Raw genomic sequence first — 14,378 nt, forward strand, 5'->3', positions numbered from 1 at the left:
GTATTTGGAGGCTGTTGAACAATTTCTGTTTTTTTTTTTTTTTTGTCCTTTATGTTATTTGTGAATGATGTTTATGAACTTATTTATTTTGATTAGTTGTGGTATTTGGAGCCAAGGTGGCTGTTGAACAATTTCTATTTATGAACTTATTTATTTTGCTTACTAATTGTTGCAATAGATGCATATAGTTGAATTGCTTAGTTGTTGCAACAAATTACTCACCTTGTTGGAAAAAATTAAACAATTGCTTAAATTATTGTAAAAACTAAAAAAATATGTCACAACAGATGAGTAAATTGTTTCAACAGATCATACACTTGTTGAAGAAGCTGCAACAAGTTACTAATCTGTTTCAACAGATGGATCAGTTTAAACAAGTCACTAATCTGTTTAGACAAGTTGCCTAAATTATTGCAACAGATCATACAGTTGTTGAAGAAGTTGCAACAAGTTACTAATCCGTTCCAACAAGTAACTAATCTGTTTAAACAAGTTACTAATCTGCTTAGACAAGTTGCCTAAATGATTGCAACAGATCATATAGTTGTTGAAGAAGTTGCAACAAGTTACTAATCCATTCCAACAAGTAACTAACCTGTTTAAACAAGTTACTAATTTGTTTAGACAAGTTGCCTAAATGATTGCAACAGATCATACGGTTATTGAAGAAGTTACAAAAAATTACTAATCTGTTTCAACAAGTTACTAATCATTTCCAATAAGTAACTAATCTGTTTAAACAAGTTACTAATATGTTGCAACAGATAGTACAGTTGTGGAAGAAGTTGCAACAAATTACTAATTTGTTTCAACAAGTTACTAATCCATTCCAACATATAACTAATCTGTTTAAACAAGTTACTAATCTGTTGCAACAGATCATGCAGTTGTGGAAGAAGTTGCAACAAATTACTAATGATTTTAGTAGATATATATTGATCACTAAATAAGGTTGATTTTCACTATTTATCACTAAATATGGGTGAATCAAGTAATTCACATCAATTCAATCAAATGATCACTCCGTTTAGTGCGTATTGGACTTAACACCATCAAATTGCTTAAGTATATATATTTATCAATAAATATGGTCGGTTTCCATTGTTTATCACTAAATATGGGTGAATCAAGTAGTTCAAATCAATTCACTCCAATGATCACTTCATTTAGTGTGTATTGGATTTAGTTAATCATCTATCCTGACTCAAAACACCATCAAATTGCTTAAGTATATTTATTGATTAATAAATATGGTTGATTTCCATTGTTTATCAATAAAGATGGGCGAATCAAGTAGTTCACATCAATTCACTCCAATGATCACTTCGTTTAGTGTGTATTGGACCTAGTTGATCATCTATCCTGACCCAAAACACCATCAAATTTCTTAAGTATATATATTGATTAATAAATATGGTTGATTTCTATTATTTATCACTAAATATGGTTGATTTCCATTGTTTATCACTAAATATGGCTGATTCCCTTTATTGATCACTAAATGTGGGTGAACCAAGTAGTATTTGTTGTAGCAAGTGTAATATCTGTTGGAACAATTGTAGTATCTGTTGGAACAACTATAGTATCCTTTGTAACAATTGTAGTATCTGTTGTAGCAAGTGTAGTACCTGTTGCAACTCAAATTATCATCAAATTGATTAAGTATTATATATTGATCACTACTTATTATTTATTTCCTTTGTTTATCACTAAATATCATTGATTCTCTTTGTTGATTACTAAATACGAGTGAATCAAGTAGCATCCGTTGCAACAACTATAATATCTGTTGCAAAAAGTGTAGTATCTGTTGCAATAACTGTAGTATCTGTTGTAGCAAATGACATAGTTTTTGAACAAGTCCTTACTCTTGTTGGATAAAACACAATAAGTTACCCACTTTCTATAACAAGTCACTCCACTTGTTGGAAAAACCCCAACATGTAACTTAGTTGCTGCAACAAGCTTGTCAGTTGTTGCAACAGATTGCTTATTTGCTGGAAATCTTTGAGCAGTTGGATAGAACACAAGTTACTAGTTGTTGCAACAAGTCCTGTTACTTATTTGATAAAACCTAACAAGTTACAGAGATGTTGCTACAGATTCATTACTTGTTGAAAACTGTTCAGCAATTTATTAACAACAATACACACATTTGTGATTTGAACACGATCAACATATCATATAAACCAAGTTCACAAGCACCAAGAACAGAAATTACCATTCTAAAAAAGAACAACATTAAAATGTCATAAAGTTCCAACAAATAACTATTATTACAACACAGTGCAATTAACAACTATGGAGCATTTCGGCTTGGACAACAACTACAAATATGTTGGATATTTTCTACAAACAGAACCAAATAACTGAAGCTATGTCCAACAGATTTGTAGTTGTTGGAACATATTCTCTACTTGTTGCCACAAGTGTAGAACTTGTTGCAACAACTATAAATCCGTTGGATAGCTTCTATAAACAGAACCAGATAAATACCAGGACAAGAACAAAAAAACCATCTATTGGATATCTTTTCCTAAACCCTGAACCATACCAGGACAACAACAGAAAAACCATTTATTTCACTACAAACAAAACTTATTTTCAATATTCTTTTTGAGTGGGGGAGGGGGGTGGTGAAAAAAAACAAAGACAAAAAATTTTCAAAACTTTTTTTTAAAACAAACATTTTTTTTGAAGGGTGGGGGGTGGTGGGTGCAAAATAACAAAAAGAAAAACTTTTCAAAACTTAAAAAAAAAAAATCTTGGGGTGGAGGGGGGGAGGGGGCTGGTGAAAAAACAAAATAAAATATCAAAACTTTTAATTTTTTTTTTGTGGGGGAGGGGCGAGAGGAGTGGAGGCTGGTAAGAAAAATCAATTTTAAAAATAAAATTATTTGGGGGGGGGGGGGTGAGGGGAGGGTTGCGAGAAGGAGAAAGAGGAGTGTGTGTGTGTGTGGTGGGGGGGGGGGGGGGTGAGGGCGAGGGTTGCGAGAAGGAGGAGGAGGAGTGTGTGTGTGGGGGGGGGGGGGGGTGAAAAAGCAAATAAAGAAAATCAAAAAAATTTAAATTTTTTTCGGAGGGTGGTGGTGGGGGTGTGGGGAGGGTTGCGAGGAGGAGGGGGGTGAAAAAACAAATGAAGAAAATAAAAAACAAATTGGAGGGGGGGGGGGTGGTGGTGTTAAAGGTTTGGAGGAGGGGGTGAAAAAAATAAGAAAAATAAAAAAAATGGCGGGGGTGGGGTGGGGGGAGGGCCGTGGGGGCCATGAGGTCGGGGGCGGGGTCTGGGCGGGGGTGGATCAAAGTATTAAAAATAAAACTTGAGTGCAAAGTGTTAAAAAGAAAAGTTGAGGGTCAAAGTGTGAAAATGGAAACTTTTGGGCAAGTTCAAAAGCCCTTAATAACTAATAGAAAATTATCACCTCCACCTAATAATTAAAACTTGAGTCACCTCTCCTAAAATAAAAAACTAAAGAGTCACCAATAATTAAATGACCCAAGTCAGTTTTCCCCTATAAATATAGAAGTTCTCCTTCATAGTAAATGGATCCATCAAGAGAAATAAAGTATTCCCCTCTCTTCTCTCTTTCTCTACAAATGTCACGACTCATCTTACGGGTCGTGCGGGCACCTACCATAGTACTAACTAGTAGGCGAACCCTTACCAACCAACCCAAAAATACAGCCAGTTTATAATAAACCATTTCTCAAGGATCACAATATAAATAATAATTACTCAACAGAATCTGTTATTAATACAAGAAAACTAAAAGACTTCCCGAGATCTAGTCTAGACAGGTACAAGAGTTTCTAGCAGAAAATAGAAATAAAATAAATGACCCACTCTCTGCCTGGAGTGAGATGAATGAGGCTGTAGGAGAATTCCTAATAATCCACACGAAGAAACTTCAACTTAAAACCTGCAACATACCTACACCCCAAAAAGGATATAGCAAGATTAGTATCAGTACACCACACGTACTGGTAAGCATCATAGGTCAACTAAGATTAGTTTACGCAACACAATATAAAGTCAATAAGATAAGCAGATAAGTCAAAGACCCTCGAGACTCTCAACATGGATTACTAGATCGTCACGAACTTACCATTCTACTCCCAGTCATTCACTTCTCTTATTCCCATGAATTACCCGTTACCTAACTAGCCATAGAAGTCCCATTCCACCTTCCCTTAAGCCAATTACTTAGGTCTCATCTCCTCATTTACACTAACATCTAATTCCTAACTTTTAGCCATAGAACGTTTTTATCGAATTCACTTACCAATTATGATACCCCCATGGGATAAGCTTACCGCTTAGAATTCGTTCTTACACTTACCTTCATAATAATCACCACCTCACACAATCCTAACAAAATCATAAAAGATGCACAATGCAATATAACAGACTGGCAGTACACACATGTAGGACGTAGAAATATGAGATGTAATGCAATGCAGATACGATGCAAGGGCCTAGCCACGCTATACTTACATGCTAACTGATGTTATTGCTCAGTAGTCATGACTTGTAGGGGACCCATGGTATCTATGTACCACTCGTTCCGGATATTCATCGGACCCGAGCCATAAATCCTCCGCTCTGGAAAGAACCTCGGACGCGGATCCAGATTATATAAATATACTCACTGTTACATCACTGTCAATAATTGGCTGACAAATAGTACCTTATATTCGACTCAACCCCGCCATATGACCGGATAACACAACTGACATGTACTCAGACCTTCTGTTCCATGTATTACCTCATAATCACATGCAATGCATGCAATAATGCCTACGAATGAAAACAGTGTCATGAATTATGCCCTTGATAGATGTAGCACTACTATGCCTCCCTTCAGTCCTCCTATTACGATTCTCTTTGTTATCAGGAAAGACAATCATTTGAATCATTTAATATACTCAGACATAAGACAGAAATCAACATACCTAGGAATATATATTCTAAAACAACAAAATACCCCTTCCCAGCCATGATGAATAAACACTTCCAGTCCCGTACACATAAACCTCAGGAATGGTAACACTCAACACTCAAATAAATACATATTGTTACCCTAGTTACTATTTACACATAATTTCCGTTAGGTTTCAGAATGTATTCATCTAGACTCCATGTCCGAAGACCTAATCATACATTCTCCCATCAACTCTAAATGTATTTACGATTCACTAATTAAAGTCTAACTCAAGTAAACCATAACCTACCTTGTTGGCGAACAACTAACTGAATTTCCATGAATTGCTCGCCTTCCTAACCTTCATTCGAATCTTTGAGAGATCATAGTCGTGGGGTAAGATGTGGAGAATGTTGGGAAAAGCCTTTTCTCTTGGTGTCAAGGGTTTTTTTCTTCTTGTGGAAACCTAATAGCAGCCTTGGGGGGGTATTTCATTAAAAAAGAGGATGAAATATAACTGAGTAACCAAACACGCGGCCACTTCCCCGCCTCATCCGCTGCAGCGGATGAGTCCGCTATAGCGGGACCACTGCGGCGGACCAAATTCTGCCCTGGGCCCACGACCTCTAACTCTTTCCGGAACTAATATTTCTCACTATTAAACCTTAAAACACCCCATGGGGCTTATTATTTATGATCATAGACCTAGATTGGGCATGGGTTCCCAAAGTATTAAATAACGACCGGACGGGTCGTTACACCAGATATTAATTAAACCACCGTTCGTCCCCGACCGGCTTGGGGTGAGGTAATATCCACACTCCTGGGCCTTACACTATAGAAGGAAGTATTTCGGGGTGTCGTCACGAGAACGGAAAATTTTCAACCAAATTTGAAAACGCAGCCCGCTACAACTGTCAGAGGACCGCGATACCATTGCAAAAGTAAATCAACCGTCGTAGCGGTCATCGACCAGAATCAGAATAAATGGGAGTTCACCCCTCCCACTTCCCACTTATTCCCATAACTGAAAACTCCTCCCCTCCCACGAAATTTATCCCACCCATTTATCTACCTTGTCCTCTTATCTCCCTCCCCACTCCCTTATAACCATTCTACCCCCTTCCATTTCCTAAAATACTACACAAAATCTGAGAAAAGGGGGAAAATCTCTCTGTACCCAAGGTTCACTTTTCTTGCAAGGCTTGCAGATCTTCCGTTATTTCAAGGTATGTGTTCTCTTTCACTGCCCTATAACTTGATTATGGCTTTCTATTTCGAAATTTTCATGCTTATCTTACTAGATTTAGAGAAATTTTGGTTTCTTTGAACAAGGGTTTTGATTTCTTGGGGTGGGGATTTTCTTGGATCATGGAGGGTTATTTCGTCGTTCATACTGCTTTAACATCACTTTATACTAAAGATCTGTTTAAAATGGGTTAGTTTATGTTGGGGTGGGGTTGTTTTGTAGTGGTGCAATTTTTCAATGTTCTTGCTCAAAATTTTGGTGTCCATTGTAGTTGGAATATGATATTATAGGTTGTAAAAGTCATGCATGCCATCATAATACTTGATCCTTGACAAAAAGGGGGAAACTATAGTGAAAATTTGGCTTTGGGAAGTTTTCGTACTGGGGAAGATGGGTTCGCTGCAGCTTACCTTCCATCGCTACAGCGGTCCCGCTGTGGCGATGGTTGATCATTGGGAGCGGTCCCTTCTGTTAGGAGGTAGCGGCTGTAGCGAGCCCGCTACAGCGACGAGGCAATGTCATAGTGGAGCCTTGTTCACTGTAGTGGCCCTTTGGTCGCTATAGCGGCTCCGCTGCAGCCGTCATTCCACCGCCACAGAAACAAAAGTTTTGGATTTTCGAACTACTTCGTGCATGCGCTACCACTGCTAAATCTTAGTGCCACATTATTCTAACTCGGTCTTCCCTTTTTGGGTTAATTCTCTCTTTCTGCTATGGAGAACCTACCACAATAACAAGAACAACAACAACTGCGACAACAACAACAGGGATAACAACCAACAGCTCCCCCCGCGTACGCTAGTTTCGCCTCCCATGCTTGCAAGAGGCATTACATGGAACAACAGACTAAGGGCCTGCTCCATGAGCAGGCCTTTATTATGGACCGCGTGGAGGATCTGGCCCCAGAGTTCTATCAGCTTCAACATAGCATAGGTTGGGGTCTGCTGGTCGAGGAGCTGGGGAATGTTAATTGCAACTGGTTCAGGGAATTCTATGCTATGCTCCCTACTGTTGATTGGAATACCTCAGAGCCGGAAGTTACTATCAGAGGGGTCAACATAATGGTGGGTGCTAAGGCCCTTAATGTTATTCATGGGCTGGCCAACCCTTCACAGGCTGAACTTCGGGCTAAGGACCACGAGTGGAACGAGTTGTGGTTGGTGAGGATGCTAGTGAAAGAGTCAAAGATGAGGAAGGCTACTTAGGGTGTCACTTGTTCTGCCATTAAGATTCGAATTTTCACCCCAGAGGCTCGGAGGTAGCTGAACCTCGTTGCCCGATGGGTTCACCCTTCGAGCAATATTACTGATATCAATTACCCTCGGGCCTTTATGGTGGCTTCCATTTTGAATGGCGTGCCCGTGAATGTGGGGATGTAGGTGATCGACGAGTGGCGAAGTTTTATGGCCAAGGCTGGCCTGAATCTGATGTTTCCCTCCCTGATTAACCATTTATACCGCAATACTAGAGTGTCTATGGAGCCTGGGGACCGCTATGTTGAGTATGATGTCGCTTTTGACCCACTGAAGGTCAATGGAGCACAGGGCAGGGGCAAGAGAAAAAGGATTGGCTCGGACGATGATGATGACAGTGATGGCCCACAGGGCGGAAGTGGCCATTCACAGACCCCGAGTACCTTGGAGCGTATGGAGGCAGATATGGCTGTGGTGAAGGCAGCCATGATGGGGTTTGCACGACCTTTCATGGAGGCCGGGTCGTCTAGTGATGCTGCTGGTACTGGCTACTGATCAGATGAAGGGCTATATGGATGCCCAGACAAAGATGGGGGAGGCTATGGATGCCTTGTAGGGTGCCTGTGGATCCTTGGCCCAGGCCTATGTGGATCTCCGGGATGACTTGGATAAGGTGAAGAAGAAAAGCCAGGATAGGGACAAGTTGTTCGTAAGGATGTGGAAAGGAGTCAAAAGCCTTTTGAAGGCCCTAGTCCCGAAGGCGAAGCACCCCAAGGTGACCATCAGAGATGCCCTTCAGTTCTCCTTCTTTAGTGCGTCCGGACTTGGTAGCGAGGACTCTAGCAACTCAGAGGATGGTGGTGACGAGGTGACTAGCCGAGGAGTGGCTTAGAGATCCCTCCCCCCCCCCCCCCCCCCCTCCCTTTATATCAGCTTTGGTTATCACTAGCCCTTGCAGGGCTTTATGTTCAGACAATTTCTTGTTTTTGGGATGTTTGGATAATTTTCCTTTTGTTGTTTTAGTGCGGGTGCCCCGATTTAAGGGTGCTTGTAAGACAATTTCCCTAGTCGGGCGGATGCTTTTATGTAGCTGTTTGCTTTGAAAATGGTTTCTTCTTGATTTTGTTGATGAATCACATAGGTTGGGAAAACAGGGGTGAAAGAGAGGCTACTGGTTCATGGTACCGATGCGGCGGCCAGTTGATTGTTGCGGCGGTACTGCTTTGGCGATAGGAGTCTCCCTATAGCGGGACTCTGCAAAACTCGGATCCGCTATAGCGGACCGACGCTCGCCGTAGTAGTCCCCTTACCACTGCAGTGGTGCTACAGTGGCAGTAGGCGGAAATTTTGACCACCAGCTCAGATCGCGTAGAGGCTCACTTATTTTCTTGGCGCGTACCTACACGGTTTTCACCTAACGAGTACGAATGCACTATTGGCCTTCTAATCCTCCTAAAATAACCACATAGTCCGTACACTTTGTACTAGCAAGGGATCTTCGTTTGTTCCCATAACAACTACGCACCTACTCATGGAAAGTCTTCCTTGAGTCCATATAGATAGATACCAATTGGGATTGACAGATACCAATATGCCCATCAAGATACCAATTGGAATCAACCTAGCTAGGAGACGACGTATTTGGGGCATCACGATAGAATTAATGAAGGGAAACTTCTAGATGTCCTATAGCCTGTTGCGGACGGGTACGGTCGTCATCGTACCATTCCACAAGACTCTACTGGACATTTTCTCTTGTACTTGTGAGGCTGGTAACCTAGGCTCTGATACCAACTGTCACGACCCATCTCACGGGTCGTGCGAGAACCTACCATAGTACTAACTAGTAGGCGAACCCTTACCAACCAACCAAAAATACAACCAGTTTATAATAAACCATTTCTTAAGGATCACAATATAAATAATAATTACTCAACAGAATCTGTTATTGATACAAGAAAACTGAAAGACTCTCCGGGATCTAGTCTAGACAGGTACAAAAGCTCCTATTACACAATAAAAATAAAATAAACGACCCAGCCTCTGCCTGGAGTGAGATGAGAGAGGCAGTAGGAGAATGCCTGATAATCCACACGAAGAAACTTCAACTTAAAACCTGTAACATACCTACACCCCACAAAAGAATGTTGCAAGAGTAGTATCAATACACCACACGTACTGGCAAGCATCATAGGTCGACTAAGATTAGGTCACGCAACACAATATAAAGTCAATAAGATAAGCAGATAAGTCAACGACCCTCGAGACTCTAAACATGGATTACTAGATCGTCACGAACTTACCTTTCTACTCCCAGTCATTCACTTCTCTTATTCCCATGAATTACCCGTTACCTAACTAGCCATAGAAGTCCCATTCCACCTTCCCTTAAGCCAATTACTTAAGTCTCATCTCCTCATTTACACTAACATCTAATTCCTAACTTTTAGCCATAGAACTTTTTTATCGAATTCACTTACCAATTATAATACCCCCATGGGATAAACTTACCACTTAGAATTCGTTCCTACACTTACCTTCATAATAATCACCACCACACACAATCTCAACAAAATCATAAAAGATGCACAATTCAATATAACAGACTGGCAGTACACACATGTAGGACGTAGAAATATGAGATGTAATGCAATGCAGATACGATGCAAGGGCCCAACCATGCTGTACATACATGCTAACTAATGTCATTGCTCAGTAGTCATGACTTGCCCTATGGTATCTATGTACCACTCGTTCTGGATACTCATCGGACCCGAGCCATAAATCCTCTGCTCCCAAAAGAACCTCGGACACAGATCCACAATATATAAATATACTCACCGTTACATCACTGCCAATGATTGGCTGACAAATGGTACCTCATATTCGACTCAACCCAACCATATGACCGGATAACACAACTGACACGTACTCAGACCTTCTGTTCCATGTATTACCTCAAAACCACATGCAATGCATGCAATAATGCCAATGAATGAAAATAATGTCATGAATTATGCCCTTGATGGATGTAGCACTACTATGCCTCCCTTCAGTCCTCCTATTACGATTCTCTTTGTTATCAAGAAAGACAATCATTTGAATAATTCAATAAACTTAGACATAAGACGGAAATCAACATACCTAGGAATACATATTCTAAAACAACAAAATACCTCTTCCTAGCCATGATGAATAATCACTTCCAATCCCATACTCATAAACCTCAACAATGGTAGCACTCAACACTCAAATAAATACTCATTGTTACCCTAGTTACTATTAACACATAATTTCCGTTAGGTTTCAGAAAATATTCATCCAAACTCCATATCCGAAGACCTAATCATGTAGTCTCCCGTCAACCCTAAATGTATTTATGATTCACTAATCAAAGCCTAACTCAAGCAAACCATAACCTACCTTGTTGACGAACAACTAATTGAATTTCCATGAATTGCTCGCCTTCTTAACCTTCATCTGAATCCATGAGAGATGATAGTCGTGGGGAAAGATGTGGAGAATGTTGGGAAAAGCCTCTTCTCTTGGTGTTAAGGGTTGTTTTCTTCTTGTGGAAACCTAATAGCAGCCTTTGAGGGTCTTTTGTTAAAAAGGAGGGTGAAATATAACTGAGTAACCAAAAACACTGCCACTGCCCTCCTCGTCCGCTGCGGCGGACGAGGTCTCGCTATAGCGGGACCGCTGCGGTGGTCCATTTGCCACTATAGCGGTCCAAAATCTGCCCTGGGACCACGACCTCTAACTCTTTCTGGAACTGAATTTTCTCACTATTAAACCTTAAAACACCCCATGGGGCTTATTATTAACGATCATAGATCTAGATTGGGCATGGGTTCGCGAAGTATTAAATAATGACCGGACGGGTCGTTACAACAAATGTTCTTGTTCTAGTTTTATTATTTTATAACAGTTTTAGTGTTTTATTTATTTGTTCTCACTATAAAATGTGACACCAAAAAATCCTGCATACGCCACTATATATATACTATACCGACTTTTTAGCTATCAAAATATTTTAACTAAGTCATAATAAATAAATTAATTGATTTTCTATGTTACCAACTTAAAATCAAAAGTTTCCCGTTATTATCTATATAGATTTATAATGTAATAGGTTAAAATATCGAGATAATCAATATACAAAAAAGTAACTGACAGTAAAAAGTTGGATAACAATGCATGCAGGGCAAAACGTGAAGTGTGTTGTAAGGACCCATTTGAAACTATGGTTTGAAAACATGGTTTCAAACCATTTTTGGACAAGCAATTAGGACATTTTAAGTTCTATTTTCTCTTATAGGCATAAAAATTCCATAAATTGTGAAAACTATCAAAACATTCTCAATTCTTATACAATCTTACCAAATGAGCAAGTCATAGTTCATAACAAAATTAGTACACTACTGGAAGACCTTTCTAAAAAATATAACATCAATTAATCAAACTTTAGTTCAATAAAAATGAAAATTTAACATGAATAGTAATGTAACTACTCTTTAATATAATTCTCCCACATAAATTAAAGGTTGGTAGACATAAATAAAGGTTGGTGGAAGTTAATGAGATTGGTAAATGATTGATGGAGGTAATTGTTAAAAATATCTACCAACTTATGGGTCTTTTTTTTTTTTTTACAAAATATAAACTTATGGGTTAAATTTTATATTTTAAAAAGTTGAAAACATGGTTTCAAACCCCAAATCATGCCTTTTTGGATGATTTGGGGTTTGAAATCATGAGTGAAAATGCATGTTCAAACGCTGGTTTGGGGTCATTGTTTCAAACCATGGTTTCAAACCAGCATTTGGACATGCGTTTGAAACCATGGTTTCAACTTTTTAAATTATAAAACTTAACTCATAGGTTTATATTTTGTAAAAAATGATCCATAAGTTGGTAGATATTTTTAACAATTACCCCTAACAATCATTTACCAATCTCATTAACTTCCACCAAATTTTATTTATGTCTACCAACCTTTTAATTTTGTAAAAAAAGACCCATAGTTTAATTTTAATTATTGAACTAAAATTTGATCAATTGATGTTGTAGTTTTAGAAAGGTCTTCTAGTATTAATTTTGAGCCGGTTGTTATGAATTAGCGTATTTATTTTATTATAAACTATGACTTGCTCATTTGGTAAGATTGTATAAGAATTGAGAATGTTTTGATAGTTTTCACAACTTATGAGGTTTTTATGTAAGAGAAAATACTCCTTAAAATATCCAAATTACATGTTCAAACATGATTTCAAACCATGATTTCAAACTATGACTTCAAACTATGTTCAAACGGGCCTAAGTTGTAACTAGCACACGATCACGAAAAAAAAAAATACTTAAAAGAAGAATTCTTGTGGTACCAAGTGAGACAATTTCAATCCAGCCAAAGGCTCCTGACCGTACACGTATCTCAATATATCCCACTTGCTAGTTGCCAAAGGCATAAATTGTGGTATATGTAACAAGAACTTGGATCTACCTTAGCATCTTCATTCCCGATTCCTAGCATCAAATTTAGATGCTATACTCTCTATATCACCACCCACTCCAATAAATTCCTCAATGCTCTTCTCTCTTGAGCTAGCAAAATTAATTTACTTATATTCATTCAATCCTTTGTTGTTCTGATTCGTGAAAAATCATGAGTGCATTAGAATCTCCCCTAGAAGCTCTAGCATTCAACTACTTGAGTTTCGGACTCTTTACGGTTGTCAACAGTATATGGGCTTGGGTGGCTGTGATAACTGCGGCGCTTAGCTTCTGGAGGATCAAAACATCCTCAACGTTGTCGAAACCAGCCATACGTGGAGAGTACCCGGGTGGTACAATGTTTGTACCACCGTCAGAACAAGCTGATAGTGTATCGGTTAATAATGAGACCTCAGCAACATCTCCTGCAACACCACTTACATCGTTATCCCCTCGTGTGTTGGACAATGAGCTAGGAGGAACCAAAGGGAAATTCGCGACATATTTTGAGCTTGATGATCTGAACCACCACAATCGTGCAGATAAAAAAGGCAGAGACGAATTCAAGATTTTAAGTCAATGGATACAGAATGACACGCTTGCTAGCAATTATGTAGAGGAGGAGGAATTATGTACGGAGTGGTATGAGAGTTGGGGAAAAGTGATTAAAACAAGAAAAGGTGAAATGGGGTGGTATAATTGCCAAGATTTAATGGTGATTAATGGTAACGTAGTTAGATTATGGGAAGGCTGTAGACGGTTTAGGGAACCGGAAACCACCGCATTCTTGTGTGGCGTAGTTAGAACATGGTAGGTGAGAATAATGGTGGTAGTAGGTTAATGTTAATTACTACTAGTAGGGAAGTACAATAATTATGGTTTTCATGATGATGGATTTTCCATACATATATATATTGTAAATACTCTTTGCAGGAGTCTGTAACATCTAAAATCTGATAATGCAGCACTGCATTTCTTCATTTTTCTTCTCCCTCTTCTCCCTTTTTTTGTCGTACGGAGTACTCCATCCATTCCAATTTGTTTGATACTTTTTAATTTTTTAGAGTGGAACAAGCTATTCATTGACAGTAATTTCTTCATATGTTTTTTTAAATATTTTAAATAATTAATTATGATGACTTATAGTAATTTTTACGTAGTTTTCAGCTATGTAAATTTTATTTGGAAAAATTTAAAGATTTTATGTTCAAACACAAGTCAAAATAAAAAAGTTTAACTCTCGAAAAACGAAAAGTGTAAAAGAAATTGGGACAAAGGGAGTAATTTTTATTTATTTGTTTATGTTTGGGTAAGCCTTTGTTGCTTACTTTCTTCGCAAAAATTTACACAAACAAAGTAAAATTAATACTTATAGGCCCTCGGAGCCATCTGCGACCTAAAGAGAACGACGGTTGAGAATTAAAGAGAACTCAGAATGTAAATTTTCAAAGAAAATTTTGGCAAATTAATTTCTCCAAAATTTTACATTCAAAATAAATTTTAATTGCACTCCACAATTTT

At 38.6% G+C, this 14,378-nt stretch overlaps 1 protein-coding gene across 1 annotated transcript; it reads left to right on the forward strand.

The window, feature by feature from the left end:
* Positions 1–12,799: 12,799 nt before the first annotated feature.
* LOC132642497 (uncharacterized) lies at positions 12,800–13,837 on the forward strand. The gene has a single exon (XM_060359659.1). It carries the CDS (start codon positions 13,030–13,032, stop codon positions 13,669–13,671), a length of 642 nt encoding a protein of 213 aa, XP_060215642.1. The 5' UTR covers positions 12,800–13,029; the 3' UTR covers positions 13,672–13,837.
* Positions 13,838–14,378: the final 541 nt, after the last annotated feature.

Source organism: Lycium barbarum, chromosome 5, assembly GCF_019175385.1.
Source record: "Lycium barbarum isolate Lr01 chromosome 5, ASM1917538v2, whole genome shotgun sequence".
In the NCBI taxonomy this organism is placed as follows: domain Eukaryota; kingdom Viridiplantae; phylum Streptophyta; class Magnoliopsida; order Solanales; family Solanaceae; genus Lycium; species Lycium barbarum.